At 50.4% G+C, this 25,757-nt stretch overlaps 1 protein-coding gene and 1 pseudogene across 1 annotated transcript; both read right to left on the minus strand.

The window, feature by feature from the left end:
- Positions 1-6,187: 6,187 nt before the first annotated feature.
- On the minus strand, positions 6,188-10,079 carry LOC125283312 (carcinoembryonic antigen-related cell adhesion molecule 6-like; annotated as a pseudogene).
- Positions 10,080-14,002: 3,923 nt separating this feature from the next.
- LOC113249402 (carcinoembryonic antigen-related cell adhesion molecule 6-like) lies at positions 14,003-25,367 on the minus strand. Its single transcript, XM_048223650.2, is given in 10 exon segments — positions 14,003-15,306; positions 15,575-15,616; positions 16,025-16,056; positions 16,372-16,424; positions 17,382-17,502; positions 18,457-18,735; positions 21,275-21,529; positions 21,924-22,202; positions 24,037-24,396; positions 25,209-25,367. Coding segments are annotated over 10 exon segments (1,551 nt in total). The 5' UTR covers positions 25,273-25,367; the 3' UTR covers positions 14,003-15,240.
- Between the last annotated feature and the right edge of the window lie 390 nt (positions 25,368-25,757).

Genomic DNA, 25,757 nt, shown 5'->3' on the forward strand with positions numbered 1-25,757 from the left:
TTTCTGTTTGAAACAGAGAAGCCCAGCTGGGCACCGGTCTCCCCAGTGTTCTCACAGGATCTGGGGAGGTTGGATTGCCTCCTGGCAACAAGGTCCCAGAGATGACTCTGGGGTGAGGAAGGGGCCGGCCGAGTGATGACTGGTGAGGGACCCAGTGTCCATCCCTGTGTGTCCCCAGCCCGGCCTCTGGTTCCAGGGACAGAGACCCAACCAGGTGTGTCAAGGGCTCAGTTCCCAGGCGGGAAGGGGGTTTCCTACATATCCTGGGAAGAGAAGAGATGGTGAGAGGCCAGGTGGCTGGGGCTCCCAGGAAGGTGTTGAGGAGAACTTCCATCTCCATGTTTGTTGACTGAACTGTGGCCCAGAGACTGTCCATGTGCTCCTGAGTGTCCTGGGCAGCCCGTGTCCTCTGCCTGGGGGACTTTCCTGTGGTCACCCTGCCTCCCCCGCAAGTGGTGCCAGGCAGGGAATGGGGAGCTGAAGAGGGATCCCTGACAGATCAGGATGGTTCTAGGGCCCCAGAAGGAGTGGGCAGGACAGAACAGGCACGTGTGAGGGACCCAGAAGGTCTGTTAAAGAAAGGGATGGAAACCAGACTCCCCCTCCACCTCCTTAGCCAAAGCCAGCTTCAGGGTTTTATGTCCTGTGTGCTGTCTGTATGTCCCTGTGTCCCCCCTGGAGGCGATGCTGAGGGGCAGCCAGGGATGCTGACCAGGCTCCAAAGGATGTGAGGGTCCCTGAAACCTGGGCAGAGGTGAGGGACTGGGCAGCCTGGGTCCTGGTCATTGCGGGACCCAGATCACCCGACTCCATCCTAGGGCAGCATGAACCCAGGGAGAGGACAGGCACTGTCCAGAGGATTCCTCATCCTGTGTCAGGAGAACTGTCTTACCAGAGGGATGTGCTCCCTCAGCAGGAGCTCTATGTCCTGGAGATTTCAAAGAATGACCTAGTAGAGGTCTCTTGAGCTTTGGGGAAAAACCCAGCCTGGGGGACTGAGCACCACAATGCCCTGTCTCCCCATCACAGCGGGCGGGGGGGGGGGGGGATGGGCGATTGCATCTAAGTCATCTGTGTCCTTGTCTCTCTTCTGCTCTAGGTCTCCTCACAGGAACCAGGAGCTGGATTGGCTCCACCCAGAGACACAACTGAGGGATCCCAGGGCTGCCTCTGTCAAAGGGAGGAGACCCTCAGCCCCGGGGAAACACAGGCCGATCTGGGTTCTCCTGTCCCATCTGCCGGGAAGTTCCCCTCATTCCCCAGGACTCCTTGGACTGCTTAGAAATCTTCAGGGGGACACTGCAGCTGTCCCCACAGACCAGGGGCCTTCAGGGAGTCACCCCCTGATGTCTTTGGAGGTCAGGGTAGGACTCTGAAGTCCCCTGGTCGTAATTGCACCTGGGCTGGTGATCCAGAATTTGTGGCAGGTCAGATCTCTGAGAGAAGAGGAAGGACACAGCTGCCCACCCAGGCCCTCTGGGGACAGAAGATAGTCACAAGACAAAGATGGGAGGGGGTGTCTGTGTTTTGGGAATGAATGGGGGTCTCACCTCTAACTGTAGGAGTCCCTGTCCTCCCTCCTGAATCTAGGAGGTGTAAACGCCTGACAGCCTTACAGGGACAGCCTCGGGCACGTGCTGGCCTCCTCCCATGTTGATGCCAGTGCCCTGGGTCTGCAGGGAAGAGGCTCTGACCCCAGGTGACAGGGGGGTGACATGCTTCCATTGTGTGGTTTCCCTCATCCATTTAACGAGTATTTACTGGGCATCTGTGATGTGTCAGGCCCTGGGCTGAGTCCTGGGAATCCACGGAGAACAGGACAGATGTGGGCCCTGGACTCGTGGGGTTTACCCTGTAACAGGGCCACAGGCACTCAGGAAATCCTGGCACTGAGGAGTCATTATAATCGAGAGCAGGGCCAGGAAGAGAAATTGTCTGGTGGGTCTGGAGCATGTCAGGGGGTCTCAGCTGATGGGGGGTCATATGGAGCCCTTCTGAGAAAGTGACCTTATGGTGAGTGGACCTTTGCCCCTCTAGGGACAGAGGATGTGGAGGGACAAACTGCCCACAGAGGGACCAGTCTCAGCGGGCAGATGCCTGTCTGGCTGGAGGGGCTGACGGGGTCCAGTGTGGGGAGCCTGGAGAGCCAGGAGGACTGTGACTGAGTGAGGCTGGGGAGGGTCAGACCCTGCTGGGCTGTGGGCTCCCTGAGGAAGCCTCCAGGGCACGAAGCAGCTCTGCCGCCCTCTGGTGGACTGTGAAGGAAATGTAGAAGAAAAAGTCTTACCCACTTTGCGTTTTAAAAATTGTCTACTTTATTTTTTTTAAGGATTTTTTTTGTTCCTTTGAGAGAGAGAGAGAGAGACAGCCAGCGAGAGAGGGAACACAAGCAGGGAGAGTGGGAGAGGAAGAAGCAGGCTCCCAGCAGAGAAGCCTGATGTGGGGCTTGTTTCCAGAACGCTGAGATCACGCCCTGAGCAGACACTTAACGACTGCGCCACCCAGGAGCCCCTAAAATTTTGTATTTTAAGTAATATTTCATATATGGACGTATAGTTTTTAACTACTTTATTGAGTTGTAGTTGATATATAAGAAATCCAAATATTGAAAGTATACAATTTAATAATTTTTGGCGCATGCATGCAGAGAAAGTCATTCATACCTGAAAATAATGAATGTGTCTCTTCCTCTCAAAAATCTCCTCTCATGTCCTCTTTATTCCTCCTGTTCTATGCTTTTTCTTGCCCAACTGCTCCGGCTAAGACTCTCAGTACTATGCTGAATGGAAGTGGTGAGGATGAGCACCCTTGTCGTGTTTCTGATCCCAGTAGGGAAGCTTTCAGCCTTTCTCCACTGAGTATGGTGTTAGGTCTGGGCTTGCCAAATAGAGCTTTTATTCTGTTGAGGAGCAGCAAGTAGATAGTTTCCTAGGCTTGTAATTTCTGTATATCTGTGTCTTTGCCCACTGCGGAGAAAGGGGAGCACTCCTGAAGTCGGTGGGCATGTAATCCCGTGCAGCCATTCTGGAACACAGTAGGAAGGTTCCTCTGAAAGATTAAAAGTAGATCTACCCTCTGATCCAGGAATTGCCCTCCTGGGTATTTACCCAAAGGATACAAAAATACTAATTCAAAGGGATACACGCACCCCGGTGTTTTTAGCAGCATTATTTACAGGAAGCAAACTGTGGAAACAGCCCAAATGTCCATCAGTGGAGGAATGGATAAGGATGATGTAGTTTGGATGGAATATTACTAAGCCACAAAAAAGAATGAACTCGTGATTTGTAATGATATGGATGGAGCTCGAGTGTATTATACTAAGTGAAATAAGTCAGAGAAAGAGAAATACCATATGATTTCACTCGTGTGGAATTTAAGAAACAAAGTAAATCAGAATAGTGGAAAAAGAGAGAGGGAGGCAAACAAAGAAACAGAGTCTTCACTATAGAGAACACACTGGCGGTTGCCAGGGGAAGTGGGGGGATTCGTGAGATAGGTGATGAGGATTAAGGAAGGCACTTGTGATTAGAACCTGGTACTAAATGGAAGTGTTGAACCATGTGTTGTATACTTAAAACTAATAGTAGAGTGCACGTTAACTAACTGGAATTTATTTTATTTTATTATTCTATATTTTTAAGGTTTTATTTATTTGGCAGAGAGAGAGAGCAAGGGATCACAAGCAGGGGGAGTGACACAGGGAGAGGGAGAAGCAGATTCACTGATGAGCAGAGAGTCCTTCCCTGGGCTCGATCTCAGGACCATGGAGCAGGACCTGAGTTAAAGGCAGACGCTTAACCGACTAGGCACCCAGGCACATTCTATGTGATTTTTTGATTAATCAATGGAAACTTATGGATATCCTAATGTTTCACCCTAACTACTTCAGCCTGAAACCTCATCAGAACCAGGATTTTCTCCTATATATCCCCAGTACGATGATCAAGCTCCCCCAATTTGATATTAGTACAATATAATCTAATACAAAGTCTGTATTCGCTTCCTATTACTGCTGTAACCAATTACCACAAAGACGGCGGCTTAGAAGCAACAGACATTTACCATCTTACAGTTCTGGAGGTCAGAAGTCCAACATGGGATTTACTGACTATAATAGAGATATTGGCGGGGCCGCATTCCTTTCTGGAAGTTCTAGGCGTGGATCAATCTTCTTGCCTTCTCCAGTTTCTGGAGTCTGCCCACACTCCTTGATGGTGGTCTCTTGGTGCTCAGAGGGGCGTGTGATTGAGGATTCCATCCCTCCCTCCCCCTCTGCCTCTCCTCCCAGTTGCAAGTGTGCCCTCTTCCCTCTGTCTCATATTAAAAAAATAAATCTTTTTGAATGGAGGAATCTAACATTGATGCCACTAGATACCAGAAGTAGGAAAAAAGTACTGAAGAAATAATGGTCCAAGAAGCTGAGTGAACCCTGAGCAAGATAAGCAGTCACGCTAAGACATATAACAAACTTCTGGAAACTAAAGACAAGTGAAAAAAAAAAAAACAAGCATGAAGAGCAGCCAGAGAAACAACCCATTGCATATGAAGGAACACTGAGTTAGTGGCGGTAGGTCTGTATCTGACAGCACGGAGGCAGAAGGAAGCGGCAGGTTTCTCAAGTCGACTACAAATCCTGTGTCTGGGAGAATGATCTTCAGGAGGAAAGGGGAACTAAGGACATTTTCTGATGAAGGAAGAACATGGAATTGGCTGCCAGCTGACCTACTACTAAGGAATAGCCAAGGGAAAGATGTCCCGTTCATCCTTCTCTGTGGCTTCTGGGTGCTGTCATATCTGAAAGCTAACCGAATTTACTTTGTTTTGAAGAAAACTCTGCCCCCAACATGGGGCTCAAAATCATGAGCCTGATATCAAGAGTCACACGCTCCACCCACCAAGCCAGAGAGGCCTCTATAACCAAATTGAAATAATTGAAATCATACTATGTTCTCTGAAAATAGTAATCAAACTAGAAATCAGCAGTAGGAAGACACCAGAAAAATCTTTGAAACATTGGAAAGCATGCTACATATCTTCTGAAAGTTATCTCTGGGTCAAAAAGAAAAACTCAAGGGAAATTTTAAAAATACACAGAGTTAAATTAAATGCGCCAAAAAAATACCTCCACCATTTGTGAGATGGGCTTATGCTGCGCTGAGAGGGGAATTGGCAGTACGAAGTGCTTATATTATAAGAGAGCAATGACCTCAAAGAAATAATGTAAGTTCCTACCACAAGAACTAGAAAAAGAAGAGCAAATGAACCCAACTAAAACCAGAAAGAAAGACACAGTAAAGATAAGAGCACCCAGGTGACCCTTCTGTTGGCCGCTGGGAGTGGACAGAATGGTCCTGAGCCCTCTGGAAGGGCAGGGCTGGTCGGTAGCATCAGAGTTGGTTGTGAGGGTGGGATGTGGCTGGGAAAGTGGAAGATGGGGGTGATGGTGAGGTCCCTAGTGTGTTCTCAGGGCATGAATTCTGGGTCTTCCCTACTGGGGTTACTCTGGCAGCCTCTCTCTCTGTCACCCCAGAGGTAAGGACATCCTGAAGGCGGCTGTGGACACAGAGGAGAAACCTCTGGACAGGTCTCAGTGAGCTGGATCCTGGATTTGGGGACAGGCAAGTTTACTGGTGAAGGCCACCAGTCAGGGCTACCAGGGCTGGGGGAGGAGGGCCAAGGACTCAGGACACCAAAAGGGCGTGAAAGGGTCCCACACCAGGATGTGCGCCTGCCCACGGATGCTCCTCCTAGCTTATCTTCGGGTGGTCATCCGAGACCCCATGTTCTGTGCTCCTGACACCCAAATCACATTTATAAACACTGGGAGTGTCTATTGCTTTGGTCCCTGAGCAGTGTGAGGACTGCTGAGTGCTCTCATGGTTTGGCCACAGCTCTGGTGTCCTAGTTAGCATGCTTCCAACACGTTCACATCCCTCACCACTTCCTCTATCCTGGGGGACTAGAGTTCGGGCCTTGGTCAACTCATAGGTCACATTTCCTTATGTGACCCAGGAGAATAAAGACCCAGAGTTTCAGGTGAATTTCTTTTCTCTTTTTCATTTTTTACAATTTATTTTTATTCTTATTTTTAAAATTTTTTAGTGTAAACTCTACACCACACCTGGGGCTTAAATCCACAACCTTCAGATCAAGCGTTGCATGCTTGGGGTGCCTGGGTGGCTCAGTCACTTAAGCGTCTGTGTGCGGCTCAGGTCATGTTCCCTGGGTCCTGGGATACATTCCTGTGTCCTGTTCCCTGCTCAGCTGGGAGTCGGTTTCCCCCTCTCCTTCTGCCCATCTTCCCCATTGTGTTCTCTTTCTCTCTCTCTCTCTCTCTCTCTCTTTCTAGTAAATAAATAAAATCCTTAAAAAGAAAAACCCACAAAACAGTTGCATGCTCTATTGACTGAGCCAGCCAGGTGCCTCTGGGTGAATTTATGCTAAGAGAAATGACCATTCACAAAATAAGGGCCAAGGAGGGGATGAGTTCTCTTTATTCAGATCATCCCCGGTGGGTCAGGGGTCAGGATAGTTCATCTGGGAACCCCCACTTCCTGGGAGATGGGGGCCTGTGTCTTGGGTTCAGGGCAGACTGTAGGGGTCTCCAGAAATCAGGAGGGACCCGACCCTGGGTCCATGTTCCTGAATATTCTCAGGGCTTAGAGCCGGTCCTCTGGCTCAGGCTGCGGCTCCTGACTCCACCTAGAATCTGGGTGGGGTACAGGAGGGCTCCTGGAAGGAGCAGGTCCCAGGGGAAACTAAGAAGCCATTGCTGCTTTGTGGTTGATCTGGCCATAAATGTTCGTGTTGGGGTGTCGTAATTCCTGTAAAGGAAGAAGAGGACTCAGAGCCCCTGTAAACTCCTTGGAACATATCTGGATGACTTTCTGGTTCTAGGGCTACCTGGGCCGCTCTCTGGAGCCTGGCTGTGTCCCAGGTTTCTGTCTCAGGCCACTGCTTCCTCAAACTACCCCTTGTTCCCCCTTTACTCTGCTGTATTCCTGAACCTGAAAGCACAGCCAGGGGCAGGCTGGGGGAGATCTTCATCTCCCATGGGCTTCGGGGACCAGAGCAGTCATTGCCCACACTCACCTGATACATAGGAACGGCTGTGGTGGGGCTGGGCAGGGAGTCCTAGACAGGAGAGAATGGGTGTTGGTAGACGGAGAGGGAAGGTCATTTCTCTACAGGAGTGGCCAGTTCCTCCTCTTGAACTGCCCTCTCCAAGCCCATTGACCCATACCCCAGTCCCAGTCACTGCCCACTGAACCCCCTGCCCCACTCCTGCTAGCCAAGGACCCTTGGCTGATGCTCCCAGTGCCCCCCCCCCGCCTCTGGCTGCACCCCAGTTTCCCCTCACAGGCTGGTGACCCTCTCAGCGAGGAGCAGCCCGTCTCCTCCTCATCTTGGCTTAGGCTGGGTCTGCCCACGTTTCCCTGGGACAAGAAGCCATGGCAGCCTGGGGGTCCAGCTGAGAGTCATGGACTCGGACCCCAGAAGGATGGATGTGGCCTGGCCTCTGGCAGTGTGGATTTGGGCTGGCAGCGCAGGCCAGGTAGGAAGGGAAGATACTCACAGAGAACATTCAGGGTGAATGGGTCACTACGACCGGCACTCACTGGATTCCGGGTCTCACACTGTAAGGGTCCTGTGTCATTCCTTGTGACACGGTGTATAGTGAGAGTCCTGTTGTCCAGGGACAGCTCCAGCCTGGCGCTGGCTGGGAGGCTCTTCCTGTTTACTGACCACAGGTAGCTTGTGCTCTGAGTCTGAGGTTCACACGTTAATACTACAGAATCCTCATTCTCCACGGGGTCAGAGTTGTTGCTTGTGATGTTGGGTTTGGGTAACTCCACTGTGCAGACAACAGAAAGAACATTGCACTGGATGGTACCTGTGACTCCTCCACAGATATCTTTTTGTCGTTGTTGTTAATGATTCTATTTCTTTATTTGAGAGTGAGAGAGAGAGAGCCCAGGAGCAGGGGGAGGAGCAGACTTCCCCCTCAGTGGGGAGCCCCACGTGGGGCACATCCCAAGACCCTGGGATCATGACCGGAGCTGAAGGCAGACGCTTAACCGACTGAGCCACCCAGGAGCACTGTTCCACTGGCATCCTAATCAGAGCTGGCATCTCTCACTTCGCCCTACAGCTGTTGGTTAACAGACTGGGGACTTTTTACATGCGTGCTGTCCATGCTGAGTCTCAGGTGAAGGACCAGGCTCTGCCCTCCCCAGATGTGGCCCTTGAGACTGAGCACTGGCTGCTGAGCAGCTCGGGCAGCCGGGAAATGGTTGCTCCCAGTCAGCTCTGCCCAGGAGCCTAACCCCATCCTGGCACAGACCCCCAGGCTCACTAGGATCAGCAGCCCCAAGGCAGTGGTCTGGGCAGGGCTTTCTGGGCTGAGCTCTGGGGAGGATCCCAGGGCCCCTCAGGCCTGGTCCTGACTGGGTCCTGCAGGGTCTTCCTCAGAGGATCCCAGAGTCTGGATCCTGAGAAAGGAATTCTGACCCTAGGAAGTTTGTCTCCACTGTGTGTGTCCCACACTAAATGCTCAAACCCCCACTCGGGGCATAATGCCGAGGGGGATGGAGGCCCAGTCCAGGCCTGTGAGTCCCGTTTGTGTGACGTAGAATCACCCCACCCAAACCAGACCTGAGAGAGGAATTACTCACGGAATACGCGGATTTGTCCTGTTCCTTGTTCCACTTGAGTATCTCTCCTCACGATTTGTAGGGTGTAGTATCCTGTGTCGTTCAGGGTGACTCTCTGGAACAGCAGGGACCCATTGGGGTATATTGTCTCTCTGCCGCTGTGTGCAGGCCCTGGGATAGTTACTTGTGTGTCTACTACATATGATACAATACGATCAGTGGGTGCCACGCTTTCCCCCCTGAACCAGTGACAGCCTAGAAGATCCCCAGGCAGACTGGACTCGCAGAAGAACATCCTTCCCTTCGGCAGCATTGGGCGGCACCGTTTCCACAGTGACTTGGGCAGTGGTGGGCGGGTTCCAGAAGGTTAAGAGAGAGACTAGGAGGGAAGACTAGAGATGGATTGGTGCTGGGACCAATGTGTTGGGAGGGAAAGCTGGGGCCCTGGAGACAGAGCAGGTGTTAATCCCCATTCGGGGCATGTGTGTGAGTGTGCACGGGTATCTGTGTGTGTGTGTCTTCTGCTGGTCAAGGTCAGCGGCATGACCACACTACTTCAGCGTCTCTGAACTTACTTCCTCTGTTTCGAACACTCGTCCTCACATGTCTGTTGCTCACTCCCTCCTGGCCCTTGGATACCTGCTCACACTCAGGGGGTCCTGGGGAGAGACCCGCCCTGACCACCTCCTCTAAAGACCTTCTGTCTTCACATTCTGAGCTTTCCCTGCTCTGTTCCCTTCCTGGTCCTTGTCAGTTCCTGACCTCACATTCTAGATGTCTCTGCATGTCTGTCTTCCTCCCCATAGAAATGAGCTCGGGGAGGACAGGGACTCGTCTGATCTGTGCTGTACCCCAGTGGTGGGGCAGGCTGTAACACCCGGGGCTGAATGAATGTGTCCCCCATATCTTCTGGTCAGTGTTTGTCTATCAAGTTCTCTAATCTGTGGGAAAGGGTAGCGATTAGGGTCCTGGGTTGTTGTTATCATCCGTTTTAAAATTCACACCTCAGTTATGAGTAATTTAGGAAATAGCCCTTTCCTCACCACTTCCTGATCAGGCATTTTTCTGTTGCTGAGCCGGCTCCCCAGTCCTGCCCTGCTCTCCTGTCCCCTCTCAGAGCCCTGTCCTCCCCGGGAGACCCCAGCCCACCTCTCTCCCCCATCCTCCCGCCCCCTCCCAGGGATCATCCCTCTCACCTGCCAGCAGGAGCTCCTGCCAGGGGGACATGTCCTCGTCGGGGAGGGGCCGAGGGGAGCTCCATGGTGCCTGCTGCCTGCTCTGTCCCTCCCTCTGTGAGAAGAGCTTCTGCTCCAGAAACACTGTGGATACTGCTGTCTGGTCTTGAAGGTCTGGCTTCCTGCCTCCCTCTGTGCTGAGTGGCCTTTGTGGGCAGGAGTTCAGGGTGGGGTCACGTGGGCCAGGGGCGGGGTCTCTGCCAGGTCCCCTCTGCCTGCTTCCATCCTTCCCAACTCCCTTGTCCCCTTCTTCCCATTTCATTTTTGTCTACACTGTGGTTCCCTGGGACCTGCTGAGGCCTGCCCCTCTTCAGCTGTGATTTCCCACCATATGCAAGAGCGCACACGTGCCCATGTTTGGACAAGCACAAGCCTGTGACATTGGGGTCCAGTGACCCCCACAGCTCAGGGGCACAGTGCAGGGTCAGCGCCCCCACAGCCCTCTCTCCTCCCCCTGTGGCTTTCCCTTCAGAGCAGGAGCCTGGGGGCTGCCTCAGGAACTCTCGTCACAGGGATGTCACCCCCACTGTACGCTGGAGTCACCTGTGGAATTTTATCAAGACTATGAACGCCCAGGTGACACCTAGAAATGCTGCTTCAGCAGATGCCCAGCCAGGCTGAGACCCCATGATGTGGGGGTGGTGCCGCCGCTCCCTCTCCTGTGCCCACGGAGGGTCTGCAGATCCTGTGAAAATGCAGACTCTGACTCAGCAGGTGTAGTGTGGACCCCAGAGTCGGCCTCTAACAAGCTCCCAGGTGATGCTGGCCATCCCGGCCCGGGGAGCACACTGTGAATAGCCAGACTGAGGGGGACCCGGTTCCCTTAGAGGATGGCCCTTCCCCCTACTCCCAGTTGGCCTCTGCTGTGTCCTGGCCTTGAGTCTGTGGGCACCACACACAATGCCCCACGGTCCCCAAATGAGGTCTTTTTGACCAATTAGGCTTGCTTACTTGGTATGTTAAGATACCTGGAAAGCAGGTCAAGTGAAAAATGATAAGCCTTCGTGATGTTATCTGGGCCAATGCTGTAACTGTTCTAAAGATGATATGCAATTCCTAAAGTTTTAATATGTTTTGGTCATAAGGTCATCACTTAACACTGAAATTATTAAAATGTTCTAAGTCACAAAAATAATTAAATTTCCTTGTCAATTGCATTTCAGTGTTTTGTCATTTACAAAATGAGTTCCCTCTTCAGGAAGATTCATGAAAAGGACTTTTGGAAGAAGTACATGTTTTTGATATTTTTAAAATCCTAAACTAAAATGGGTAAGAATTTCCAGAACTAACTAAAAGCTGCATTGAAACGAAACAAGAATTAGTCACATGGGACTAAATAAACTAAGAAAATGATTACAGTTTTGGGATTCTTGTTTAAAACCTTGGTGGTTCTCTAATGCTTGGTCTTCCACACTAAGAAAACTTTCTCTTAAGATCAGGATAACTCACAGAAATGCAGTCAAGTGTGCATTTGTAAACAAAAGGAGGCATTTGACTTTTCCCTCTACTTGACCCCTCTGAAATTCAAAAGGTCTCAGTAAGTCGTCTTTCTTCCCTTCCAACTATACTCATTTGCATCAGTTCAGTAAGAATCTGTTCTCCTTGTAACAGGACACCGCTTAAAACATTGGTGATTTTACCAAGCTTTTGACTGGAATGTCCTATTTGAGAAAGACATGCATAGAGTTGGCTATGACCAGACAGTTTTCAGGCACTGAGGTTGACTTTATGAAACTTGGAGACACAAACCCCTTCGAAATGTTGGCCTCACACCTTGCTTACAGAGTTCTGGGCAGCCTCACCAGGTGAGTAAAGACTGTCACTTCCTGGCAGGTGCAGGAACCTCAGATACTCTGGGACCTCTTGAAGAGGAATTCACTCACCCAGATGTGTTGCAGCCATGTCTGATGGTAAATACCTGGCTTGGCTTTTGGCTTGGAGAGGCTACTATAAGTTCAGCCTTCGAGATTCCTTGGAAAAATTCCCCCAAAGGCAAATTTAAAAGATCTACATGGCGAATTGCTATTCCTGCTGAGCTTATGTTGATAATTAAAACAAGTTTATTAAGATTGGACTTGATTTGCAAATGCACTAGTCTTGATATGGCTGTCTCTGAAAATGAGGGTTATGATAGAGAGAAATGCTGTTCCAGTAACCCACGTAGGCGGATGTTAAATCCTAATTCTGATTGTCTTTATATGTTGTTAGCCTCAGCTAGACAACTTGAGATGAACTTCAGAGAAGCTAACACGATAGCTTTGGCTGCCTCTTTGGTGGGACTCCGGAGACTTAGGCTAGGACTACAACATGAAATAAGCAAACAGCATGTTTAACCCGCAGGACTCTAAATAATAGTTCCCGGGCGCTAGACACACATAACCAAAAATCAAGTGAAGTCAGAGTGGGATTTCTCAAAACTTGGCCACTATTGATTATGTACTATTGCTACACCACTTAGGATGCAAGAAGTTTCCTCACACATGTTGTTTCAACATTGCAGATAACTCTCACGAAGTGTCCCGCTTAGTAGGGGACATTGGTGCTCAATTAAAAGAGATCAAAAGATCCAGTGGTCTGTTTGATAAAGATGATAATTAGGAATCTTATCTAAGAGATATGATCGCAGTTTTAGGCTTAGTATTTGTTTTTGCTTTTTCTTTGGCATGTGCTGATGCCCGTATCATCTGCTGTCCTTCATGACCCCTGGAGCCATTGCTTGGGTCCCCAGACTGACCCCTGGATGGATTCTGACTGCCACGCAGCCCACCGCCCCATTTCAACAGGAAGCAGCCAGAGCGGTCATCATCCCAGTCCCATTCCCTAAGGGCAGTTAGGGTTACTATTCGAGGGGGAGGAATGAGTAAGGATAGTCCCTTGGCGCTCAACGGGGAGTGTGCTTGAGGATTCTGTCCCTCCCTCTCCCTCTGCCCCTCTCCCCATTGCAAGTGTGCCCTCTCTCCCTCTCTCTCAGATAAATAAACAAATCTTTTTAAAAGGAAGAATCTAACATTGGTGCCACTGGATACCAGAAGTAGGAAAAAAGTACAGAAGAAATAATGGTCCAAGAAGCTGAGTGAACCCCGAGCAAGATAAGCAGTCACGCTAAGACACATCACAAATTTCTGGAAACTAAAGACAAGAGAAAAGATCGAAATCCTTGAAAGGCAGCCAGAGAAACAACCCATTGCATATGAAAGAACACTGATTTAGTCATGGTAGGTCTGTATCTGACAGCAGGAAGGCAGAAGGAAGTGGCAGGTTTCTTAAGTCGACTACAAATCCTGTATCTGGCAGAATGATCTTCAGGGGGAAAGGGGAACTAAGGACATTTTCTGATGAAGGAAGAAAATGGAATTGGCTGCTCACTGACCTATTACTAAAAAATAGCCAAGGGAAAGATGTCCCGTTCATCTTTCTCTGTGGGTTCTGTATGCTGTCATATCTGAAAGCTAACCGAATTTACTTTGTTTTAAAGTAAACTCTTCCCCCAATGTGGGGCTTGAAATAATGACCAAGAGATCAAGAGTCACATGCTCCACTGACCAAACAAGCCAGGAGACCCTAACCAAATTTAAAATAATTTAAATCAGAGTCTGTTCCCTGAAAATAGTAATCAAACTAGAAATCAGCAATAGAAAGACAACAGACATCCCCAAAACATTTGTATAGCAAGCTATATATTTGTAAATAACCTACAGTTCAAAAAGGATATCTCGAAGGAATTTTAAAAATACAGAGATTTTAAAAAGATTTTTTAGGTATTTATTTGATAGAGATGGGGAGAGTGAGGGAGAGGGAGAGTCCAGGTGAGCACCAGCAGGTGGAGCAGCAGAGGGAGAGGGGGAACCAACACAGTGCTCCATCCCAGGACCCTGAGATCATGACCTGAGCTGAAGGCAGGCGCTTACCTGACTGAGCTACTCAGGTGCCCCTAAAAATACACAGAATTACATTAAAAACATTAAAAGAAATCTCCAGCATTGTGGGATGCAGCTTATGCTGTCCCAAGAGGGGAATTTGTAGCATGAAATGCTTACACATTATAAAAGAGGAACTATCTCAAAACAATAATCTAACTTCCTAACACAAGAACTAGAAAAATAAGAGCAAAGTGAACCCAACTAAGAGCAAAAAGAAAGAAAGAAATAGCAAAGATAAGATCACCCAGGTGACCCTTCTGTTGGCCACTATGAGTGGATAGAATGGACCTGAGACTCATGGAAGGGCAGGGCTGGGTCTGTAGCATCAGACTTGGATCTGTGGGTGGGCTGTGGAAGGGAAAGAGGAAGATGGGGATGACAGTGAGGGCCCTAGTGTTTTCTCTTCCTCTAAGGGGTCACAGACAGATGCAGAAACCCTCAGATGTTAAAGAATCCTGAGAGATCTTCAGGCCTCACTTGTCCCGTGGGTGGAAGTTCTGCTCTGCTGGGAAGGCAGGCAGATCGCAAAGGACTCCGACACCAGGCACAGGGCTCAGCAAGGAGGAGCTGGGAGAACAGCCCAGGGTTCTGCTGAGCCCAGATGCCTGGGGGGCTCAGCTGGGGCTTGGGAAACAGGAGGCTGTGCTCAGGGGAGCTCCAGGCTGGGTAATGGGTGTGTTTCCAAAGTCAGGCACTAAAGGTCTCAAGTTAATCATGAAACATTCCTTCCTTATTGTAGACAAGACAGGGGCCTGACTCTCAGGGGCCAGGAGGTTCCTCAAGAGGCTGGAGCAGACTCCCAGCCACCTTGAGGCCACCCTCTGGGGGCAGCAATCAGCCATGCAGGGAGCTGTAATTGATGTGACAACAAGTAACATCCAGACATATGCAAAGGGTTTACGAATCACATGAGAGCAGAATCGGGTTGTCCCTGTGATAGCATTCTGCCTCTTTGCACCTTTCTTCTGTAGAATAGAAATGGGCACCCTCTCCCCCAGTCCCTCATAGCCTCCTCTCTGCTCAACTCCTGGGGGGTGCAAGGCTGAGACACTGTCCATGGTGCTGACGAACCCCAGCTATTTTGAGGGCTTGGGAGCCTTGGTCTAGTTCTGCCCACAAACTTTCCATTCTTTACAAAGAGCATTACGAACCAGGAAGAGGTGGAGAAGGCAGCAGGGAGATGGCTTCTGTCTCCATTGCTCAGGGCAGGGAGGGTGCTGTGGACATCACTGCAAGAAGTGACTCCACAGTCAGATGACCAAGTCCAGGCTGCCCACCAGCAGTTTGTAGAGAAGGATGGTGATGAACCCGACCCTTGGTCCATGTCCCTGAATATCCTCAGGGCCTAGAGCTGGTTCTCTGGTTCCGACTGTGGCTTCTGACCCTCTTAGAGTCCTGGGTCTCAGGGGGCCCCAGGCACTTGGGAAACTAAGAAGCCACTTCTGCTTTGTGGTTAATCTGGCAGTAAATGTTTGTGTCGGGGTGTTGTAATTCCTATAAAAGAAGAAGAGGATTCTGAGCCCATGTCATCTCCTTAGAACGTATCTGGGTTACTTTTAGGTTCTAGACTCACGTGGGCTGCTCTCTGAGAGCCTGGCTGTGTCACAGGTTTCTGCCCCAGGCCCCTACTTCCTCCCAGTATCCCCCATTTCCCATTTGCTCTGCTGTTTCTTGAACCTGAAATCACAGCTAGGGTCAGGCTGGGGGAAGATTTTCAGCCCCCTTGGGTTCTGGGACCAGAACATTCATTGCCCACACTCACCTGATAGATAGGAACGGCTGTTGTGGGGCTGGGCAGGGAGTCCTAGACAGGAGAGAATGGGTGTTGGAAGGAAGAGAAGGAGGGTAATTTCTCTACAGAAGTGACCAGTTCTGCCTCCTGAACTGCCTTCTCCAAGCCTATTGACCATTACCCCTGCCCACTGCACTCTATGCCCCTATCCTCTTAGCCCAGGACCCTTGACTGATGCTCCCGGTGGCCACTGTGGTTCTCCTTTGGCCAATGCAGGGGAGCAGGGAGAGCTAAGGACATGGTAGGGGGTGGTTCTGCCCCTGAAAAGGGTCCAGTCCTGGCCAGAACAGGGCTTGCCTTGTCCTGGCTATTCCGGGGGAGGCAGGGTCTGCTCTGTGCTGTTGAATTGGTCAGTTGCCCTGCCTTGAGGCTGCACAGCAAGGACCCCAGTGGAAAGAGTGATGAGGTGGGAGGGCTTACCGGGGATGTGGACCTGCTGGCTGGACCATGGCCTGGGAACAGAGAGAGGAGTTAGCATCCAGGGCTGTGAAGAAGCTTGGGCCCACCCTCCCAGGAGGGGACATGTCCACAACTCTCAAAGGACAAGGAAGCAGGAGCACCCCCAGGGAGAGACCATTTTAGGGTCCAGGGAAGGCCAGGTATTGACCTATAAGCCAAATTCCACACACCAGGGAGTATAGCCAGCTGAGATCCCCTGTGTTTGTCCCTATAGAAATGTTCAGAGACTCCAGGGGAATGACTGGCAGGAGTGGACACTGGGGCACAACTACGGGGCTCCCAGGCCACCCGGCTGAAGAGATACTCACAGGGGGTGGATGCTGGGCACCAGAGCTCTCTGAGATCTCGCCAGCTCCTGGCCCTAGGAATGATCAGGCTTGTGTGAGGGTGCAGGGAGAGGTCACAGCTATGGTATTAGAACAGGGGATAAGCAGGATCCTCATTCCAGGAAGGGTTAGAGACCACCTCTCTCTACCAGTGCTGTTTAGCAGAGAAGGGCCCAGGAGAGGGAATCAGGAAAGGCCTTTGGAGAACGTCCTCGGATCACAGGACCCACAGGCTAATGAGCGACTAGGAGAAAGTGTCCTGAAGAGGGATGGAGAACCCAGGAAAGGAATCAAACATGAGGGGTTAACTGAGTGGAAGCTTCAAGGCTATAGCTGCATGTAGAGGACACTTGGGGAGCCCCAGGTTGTTGGATCCCTAAATGTGGGGCCCTGCTGTGGCCAGACCCTCCCCACTCAGGCCAGGAGATGCTGAAATGTGACAGTGGCCTGTCCTCTTCTCCATCTGCCTGAACAAGAGGCATAAAGGACATCCCAGGACCTCTACCTGGCTGAACCCAGGTCTCTGGTCTCACACATCAGAGGCTGTGGTTCCCGCAGCTGCCATTTGAGGGATGACCCCATCTGGCCTGTCAGGCTCTTCCACTCTTCATTGCGTGACCCTAACAAGGACCACCTTCAGATCCTGAGGCTTCAAATCCCCCTCACAGAGTGTATGGACTTAAAGAAACCATGGGAGGTGCTGTTTACTGAGTACTTAGTCCTGTCAGCATGGCTGTAGGTTTACCAAGTGACCTAGGACAACCCTGAGGAGTTGTTCCTTAATTGTCCCTAATGTATAACTAAGGAACATGTGAAGAAAGCACCCCTGGTCAGCAGTTGGTGAGGAAAGAGCCAAGGGGAATGAGAGGCAAATTCCAGGGGCAGTTGGGAGGCCTGGAGTAGTCAGTCCAGAACCTAGGTCAGGATGGGGTCCCCTCCTGGCCGGCAGTCAGCTGCAGGACAGAATCAGTGTGTGGGAAATCCCATCATACCTTCCAGTCCTTATGCGGAGCAGGAGACACCCCAGAGCCACTGTCAGTGCCAGTCCGACCAGGATCCCGACTGCAATGCCAGTGATGGACCCCACAGGGAGACCTGTGGTGCTTCTTCCATCTGAATGAAGAAGAAAAAGGGATGGGAATGAGTCCCAAGTCAAATCAGGGGAAACCAGGAGGGGCCATGGGTAAAGGGCCTGGTTAGTGAGGAAGAAAGGCCTTGAGGTCTGACTGGTGTGTGTTGTCACCACAGTGTCCCATCTCCTCGGCCACTACACCATTTTTGTTTCTCACAGTGAAACCCTGGACTTGCTTTAATCTTCACAATGTCACCCCACCCCTGGGGACATTCCTGGTATCCTGTTTATTTTCTTCCTGCATGATGCCTCTTCCCCTGTGTCTTCTGTTCCAACACCATTGATCATCTTAGAGGGATGCTCTTACCTGTCCACTTTTCACTGATTAAAGAGAATAGCATTAGCTGACTGCTTTCGAGGTCGGCTGTGTCAGGCATGTGGGAAATGCTTTACATCTTATCTGCTGCTTCCCTGCCCATGAAGGGGATGGGTGTCAACTCCACTGTGCAAAATGAGCGTCCGAGTGTGTAAAGGGCTTCGGTAAATCAGTGAAGGTGAGAGAGTTGGAATGTGATCAAACGACACTGAATCCCAATTCCCTGAGACATTACAGCTAGTAACAAAAACGTTAATAACAATAGAACAATAGCTGCTAAGTTTGATTGAGCCTGAATCTGTGTATGACTCTGTCTCAAGATTTCATTTCATGAATTCATAATAACAACTCTCACAACAGTCCTGAGATCCAGCTGTTCTTTCCAGTTTTAGAGATGAGGAAACTAAGGTTCAGGAGTTTGAGCATCTTGCCTGAGGTCCAACAACTGGTACATATCAGAAACAAGATGCTAACAAGATTTGTCTAATTCCAGGCAATATTATCCACACTGACCTAAAGGCTCTGAAGGAGGCTCCCACCTCCTCCAGGCCTGCATCCATTTCATACCCCCTGCCATGAAATATAAGGGAGGATGGGGCAGAGGTCGAGGGTCACACACAGCTTACATCCAGCCTGATGAGGTCACTTATGCTGCAACTGACCAGGTTGGAGACCTCACATTCATAATTCCCTGCATCCTCCCTCCTGACAGGGTCTGTGGGGAGGGTGCTGTTCTCCTGGGACAGAACCATTCTTTCCATGAGCTTTAGACTCTGGCCATTGAAGAACCAGTGGATGGAGACCCCAGGATTATTTGTGGAGCAGGTCAGGACCACAGAGTCCTTATGTTCTGTGACTGTGGCATTGTTGGCCTGGACAGAGGGCTAGGCCACTGGCTCTGTGGAGAAACACAGTAGGTGATGGAATGAGAATCAGCTTGGAAATGGGGCCACATCCTTCCTCTGAGATGCAAGCCACTCCGAGGGATCAGTGAGCTCTGTAAAAGGGCCTGAGAAGATGGCCTTGCTGTCTGCAGAAGGCTAGTGTCTTTGTTCAGGTGACGATCTGTAAGGAGAGGGTGTATCTCTCCCTCTGACCCTCAGTCATGTGTCTGCTCTGCCTGGACATCATTATAGTATCAGTTCCAGAAACCTCTTAGCCCACGTGGCCAGCAGCCTCATTATCAGGAGGAATTCTTTCCCATGACTTCTGTGTGATTTTCTTGAACTTTTGTGACATTGAAAGATCAAGTCTCATTCCTTATATACCTCTCCAATATGTTGGAGGAGGAAAACTCACAGCCCTTCTATGTCTGTGTCCAAGGCAGCTTCATGTAAAGAAGGGAAGGCATTTACACTTTTAAAATTTACTGGGGAATGAGAGCCTCCTGTCCCGTCTTCATTCCCTTAGGAATCGAAGAGTTTCAATATACAGGATTTCTCCCTCTGAAGAAGACTCTTACTTCCAAGTCTGTGGATTCACTCCCATGGTGAAACTCATGTAGAGAAGAGGTTACTGTATACAGAATACTGGCACCCTTACAAATAGAAGGAAACTACTGCAACATAATAAAGGCCCCATAAGAAACACCCACAGCTAGCATCATCTCCAAGATGAAACAGTGAAACCTTTCTTCTAAGATCACGTGGAAGATAAATATGCCACTCTCACCACCAATATTCAACACAGTACAGAAGTCCAGTCCAAAATAATTAGGAGGAAAAAACATAGAATACAATGAAATTGGAAAGAATAAGTACAATCATATCTGCTTACAGATGACATGAAATTTTATGTACAAAATCCTGAAGATTCCACAAAAAAACTGCTGAACTAATAAACAATTTCAACAACTTAGCAGGCTACAAATTCAACATACAAAAATCACTGTATTCCTGACGTTAACAGTGAAGTACCCAAAAAAGAAAGTAGGAAAACAATTCTATTTGCAATAACATTAAAAAGAAGAAAATTTTTAGGAAAAATGAATCAAATACTTAGGAATTAAGTCAATTAAGGAGTCAATAGACTGTTTATGGAAATCATAAAACATTGCTGAAAGAAATTACAGAGGACACAAATAAATGGAGAGACATCCCATGCTCATGGATGATGAGACTTAATATTGTTAAGATGACAATGCTACCCAAAGAGATCCACGGATTCAAAGTAATCCTTATCAAATACTTTTTAAAAAGATTTTATTTTTAAGTAATCTCTATACCCAATGTGGGTCTGAAACCCACAACACTGAGATCAAGAGTCGCTGCCCACTGACTGAGCCAGTCAGGTGCCTGCCTATTAAATTCCGAGGGAAATATTTTGCAGAAATAGGAGTTCAAAAAATTCACATGGAATCTCAGGGGCCTCAAATAGCCATACTTATTTTGAAAAAGAACAAAAGGAGGAATCCCACTTCCTGACTGCAAAGCTACAGTAACCAAAATAACCGGGGTCTGGTATAAAGAGAGAGATAGAGACCAATGGAATAGAATAGCCACCCCAAAAACAAACCCTGGCATACAATGTCCAGTGATTTTCTAGAAGGTTGTCATGACCATTCAATGGAGGAAAAAAAAATCTAACCAATGGTGTTGGGAACACTGGATATCCATGCAAACATTTAAGTTGGACTTAAATTACACCATGTACAAATATTAATGTAAAATAGATAAAAAATCAAATATAAGTCAAATGTAAAAGTCTTAGAAGAAAACATAAAGCAAAACTTTTTGAAACTGAAGATCCCAATGGAGTTTCATACATATGATACCCAAAGCAAAGATAATAAAAGAAAAAGTAGATGGATTGGATGCATCAAAATGGAAAACTTCTGTGCATCACAAGACACAATTTGGAGAGTTGTGACAGTAATTTGGAATGAACAGGATATAGGGATGAAATGCACAGCATAGGAAATATAGTCAATGGTATTTTGATGGGGCTGCATGGTGACGGATGGGAGCTATATTGTGTTGAGGAGGGCATAACACATAGAGTTCTCCAATCACTAAGTTGTACATGTGAAACTATGTCACACTGTGTGTCAACCAAAGTTCAACACATGGATTGGAAGGAAACATTTGCAAATCATATCTGGTAAGAGATTAATATCTGGATTATATAAAGGACATCTGCAATTCAACAACAAAAAGCAACTTGACCCAGATTATCCTTCTTCCCATTTGCAAAGCCCCCTTCTATGCATGGGGCTTTCTGGAGCTGAGAAAACCCCTCCCCACATTCCAGGCTGAACCCAAGCTCTGCCATGAGAAATCAGAGAGCAACGGGACAAAGGGTCTGCTGACATGTAATGGGAGAGTTCAGGCACAGATTACACATTTGCTTGTGGAAAAAAACTTCTTCTAGGTTCTATTCTGAAAGCCAGACAGACCTTCACCACAGCATCCGTGCAGATGCTCCAGGGATCCACTTACCAGAGACTGTGATAGTCTTGACTGTGGTCTTATTGAGGCGAGTGCCGGAGTTAGAGGTGAGGCCGGTATAGGCTCCACTATCACTCGCAGTGAGGTTGGGGATAAAGAGCTCCTGTGTGGATGGCTGGGGCTTCCAACTGATAAGCCAAGAGTACCCTGCAGGTGGGTTAGAGGCTGTGTGGCAGGAGAGCCTGAGGCTGGCCCCTGGACGGTAGTGAGAGTCTGAGGGGGAAATGGTGGGGGCGTCTGGGCCATCTGGAGCTAACAGAATAAAGCTAACGTGATATAATCTGAGGGAAGGGGAAGATCCTGGTCTCTATTAGGCACACTGTCCCTCTAAGCTGGGTCCCAACCTTGTCTGAGAAAGTCTCAACCAGAATCTGCCTGTGTTCACTGAGCCTGGGTCTGAGACATTTGCCTGTTTCCCCTCACAGGCTGGTGACCCTCTCAGGGAGGAGCAGCCTGTCCCCTCCTCATCTTGGCTTAGACTGGGTCTGCCCAGGTTTGCCTGGGACAAGAAGCCATGGTCACCTTGGCGGTCCAGCTGAGAGTCATGGACTCGGACCCCAGAAGGATGGATGTGGCCTGGCCTCTGGCAGTGTGGATTTGGGCTGGCAGCGCGGGCCAGGTAGGAAGGGAAGTTACTCACAGAGAACATTCAGGGTGAATGGGTCACTACGACCAGCACTCACTGAGTTCCGAGTCTCACACTGATAGGGTCCTGTGTCATTCCTTGTTACGCGGTGTATAGTGAGGGACCTGTTGTCCAGGGACAGCTGCAGCCTGGCGCTGGCTGGGTGGCTCTTCCTGCTTACTGACCACAGGTAGCTTGTGCTCTGAGTCTGAGGTTCACACATTAATACTACAGAATCCTCATTCTCCACAGGGTCGGAGTTGTTGCTTGTGATGTTGGGTTTGGGTAACTCCGCTGTGCAGACAACAGGAGAACATTGCCCTCAGTGGTACCTGCGATTCCTTCACAAGCATCTTGAATCGAATTCCCATCTCTCAGCTCTCAGCCAACCTGAGTCCTTCAAAGCATAAAGCAGGTCTCTGTACCTCAAGACAAACGCATGAGGATCTGAGCCTCAGAGAGAGTAAAGCCCCTGCTCTGTGTGTCTGATGGCACAGGCTTTCTCCAATGTCAATTACAGAGCAGCATTGGGTCGTGGAAGACACAGGACAGAGTCACAGAGGGCCCCGGACCTGTCCTGGCTCTTCACTTACCTGATAGCCCAGCCTGGGGATCGGGTCTGAGCAGAAAAGACTCCCGGGGACACCAGGAACAAGCCCGGAGGTCAGTTCAGTACTCAGGCTCCAGGTCCTGCAGGGGGCAGCCCTGCCCGTTGTTTGGTAATGAGTGCCATGAGGCAGGGACCCCATCCTTGGCAGAGCTGAGTCCAATGACTAAGCTGAGAGCAAGGGGATAAGCAGGAAGCAGGGGTGGTGAGGAATGAATGACCCATCGTCTCTTCAGAGAGGCGTCCTGAGTGTAACATCCTGGGACCTCTGGCCACACAGGCTCCCTGCCCACAGCTGGAGAGACACCCACACCGCTCACTCCTTCCCTCCTAAACAAGAGCAACTGAGTTTGTTACAGGTGGACCCTGGGCTGGTTTCAGGTGCAGAGTCGGGAGGACAAGGCAAGTACTTTCCCTGACACCCAGTGGGACGAACATCAACACAGCAGGAAACAATCCAATCTCAAGGGCAGCCCAGGGAGGTAAGGATCGCCACCTGAGGGGTGGCCGGATCATTCCGCCTCTGACTGCTCACGCGGGACACATGGTTGTCGAGTAAACACAGCGTGAGCCTCCATTTGCTCTCACTGCCCACACCTGCATCCCTCCCTCTGCTGGAGGAGAGGACGGGGCTGTGTCTGCACACAGAACCCGGGGAACTCTGATCTGCTGTCATCAGTCTGTGTGACCCTGATTCCATGACTGTGTCTCCCTGTGTCTCAGTTTCCCCTTAATGCAGTAGCAATAACGACAAATGATCTCTACTTGACATGCCTGTGAATTAACCTTTAAACATACCCAAAACCCTGACCTCAATCCGGTCTGTAGCAGCTGGCCAATCAAATGGCATCGTGTCTGCTCCTCTCCACAAGAGAAGACCCCGGGGCCTGATTCTTGGTGGAGGAGGAGCCCCCAGGAGCACTTCTCTGCTCTGTTCCTCCCTGGGGGCGCTGACCTTCCTCTGCATTCCCCCAAGTCCCCCACAGCACTTGGCTAACGGACTGAGGACTTCTTAAGTGTGTGCTGTCCATGCTGAATCTCAGGTGAAGGACCAGGCTCTGCCCTCCCCAGATGTGGCCCTTGAGACTGAGCACTGGCTGCTGAGCAGCTCGGGCAGCCGGGAAATGGTTGCTCCCAGTCAGCTCCGCCCAGGAGCCTAACCCCATCCTGGCACAGACCGCCCCCCCTGCCCCCGGCTCATGGATCAGCAGCCCCAAGGCAGTGGTCTGGGCAGGGGCTTTCTGGGCTGAGCTCTGGGGGGGATCGCAGAGCTCCTCAGGCCTGGTCCTGACTGGGTCCTGCAGGGTCTTCCTCAGAGAATCCCAGAGTCTGGATCCCGAGAAAGGAATTTCGACGCTAGGACGTTTGTCTCCACTGTGTGTTTCCCACACTAAATGCTCGAACCTCAACACGGGATATAATGCCAAGGGGGATGGAGGCCCAGTCCAGGCCTGTGAGTCCCGTGTGTGTGACGTAGAATTCACCCCACCCAACACCAGACGTGAGAGAGGAATTACTCACGGAATACGCGCAGCTGTCCAGTTACTTCTTCAATTCGAACATCTCTCCTCACGATTTGTAGGGTGTAGTATCCTGTGTCCTTCACGGTGACTCTCTGGAACAGCAGGGACCCATTGGGGTATATTGTCTCTCTGCCACTGTATGCAGGCCCTGGGATAGTTACTTGTGTGTCTACTACATATGACAGAATTTGACGGCTGGGCGCTAGACTTGCCCCTCTAAACCAGCTAAGACCTACGAGATCCCCAGGCAGACTGTGGGCTCGCAGAAGAACGTCCTTCCCTTCAGCAGCATCGGGTGGCACTGATTCCACAGTGAGTTGGGCAGTGGTGGGCGGGTTCCAGAAGGTTAAGAGTGAGACTAGGAAGGAAGAGAGGAGACGGATCAGTGTTTGGACTGATGTGTCGGGAGGAAAGCTGGGGCCCTGGACTCAGAGCAGGTCCTAATCCCCCAGCCTTGGCAGGTGTGTGTGAGTGTGCAGGGGTATTTCTGTGTGTGTGTGTGTGTGTGTGTGTCTCCTGCAACGTCAGTAGCATGACCACACTACTTCAGTGCCTCTGAACTTACTTCCTCAGTTTCCAACACTCTTCCTCACATGTCTGTCGCTCACTCCCTCCCTGCCCTCGGATACCTGCTCACACTCAGGGGGTTCTGGGAAGAGACCTGCCCTGACCACCTCCTCTAAAGACCCTCTGTCTTCACGTTCTGACCTTTCCCTGCTCTGTCCCTTCCTGGTGCTTGTCAGTACCTGACATCACATTCTAGATGTCTCTGTGTGTCTGTCTTCCTCCCCATAGAAGTGAGCTCGAGGAGGGCAGGGACTCCTCTGATCTGTGCTGTACCCCAGTGGTGGGGCAGGCTGCAGACACCCGGGGCTGAATGATTGTGTCCCCAGTATCCTCTGCATCTGCCCTTTGTGTTTCAAGTTCTCAGGTCAGTGGGAAGGGGCAGCGATTAGGGTCCCTGGTTGTTGTTATCATCCATTTTCAAATTCAGTCCTCAGTGATGAGGAACTTAGGAAATAGCCCTTAGCTCACCATTTCCAGATCATGAGATTTTCCTGTTGCTGAGCCGGCTCCCCCGTCCCCTCTCAGAGCCCTGTCCTCCTGGGAGACCCCAGCCTGCTGCTCTCCCCCATCCTTCCTCCCTCTCCCAGGGATCATCCCTCTTACCTGCCAGCAGGAGCTCCTGCCAGGGGAGGCATCCTCGTCGGGGCGGGGCCGAGGGGGACTCCATGGTGCCTGCTGCCTGCTCTGTCCCTCCTACTGTGAGAAGAGCTTCTGCTCCAGAAACGCTCAGGAGCACTGCTGTCTGGGTCCTGTCAGCTCTGCTGTCCTTCCTCCCTCTGTGCTGAGTGGCCTTTGGGGGCAGGAGTTCTGGGCGGGTCACGTGGGCGGGGGGCGGGGTCTCTGCCAGGTCCCCTCCCCCTCTTGGCCATCTTTTCCTCCTGAATCTTTGTCCCCTTCTTCCCCTTTCATTTCTGTCTACAATGCAGTTCCTTGGGAACTGCTGAGGCCTCTCCCTCTCCAGGTGTGATTTCCCACCATATGCGAGAGCACACACGTGCCCTTGTTTGGACGCGGTCCGGTGACCCCCACAGCTAGGGGGCACAGTGCAGAGTCAGCGCCCCCAAAGCCCTCTCTCCTCCCTGTGTGGCTCTCCCTTCAGAGCAGGAGCCTGGAGGCTGCCTCAGGAACTCTCGTCACAGGGATGACACCCCC

The sequence above is a fragment of the Ursus arctos genome, unplaced genomic scaffold (assembly GCF_023065955.2).
Source record: "Ursus arctos isolate Adak ecotype North America unplaced genomic scaffold, UrsArc2.0 scaffold_19, whole genome shotgun sequence".
Classification (NCBI taxonomy): Eukaryota; Metazoa; Chordata; class Mammalia; order Carnivora; family Ursidae; genus Ursus; species Ursus arctos.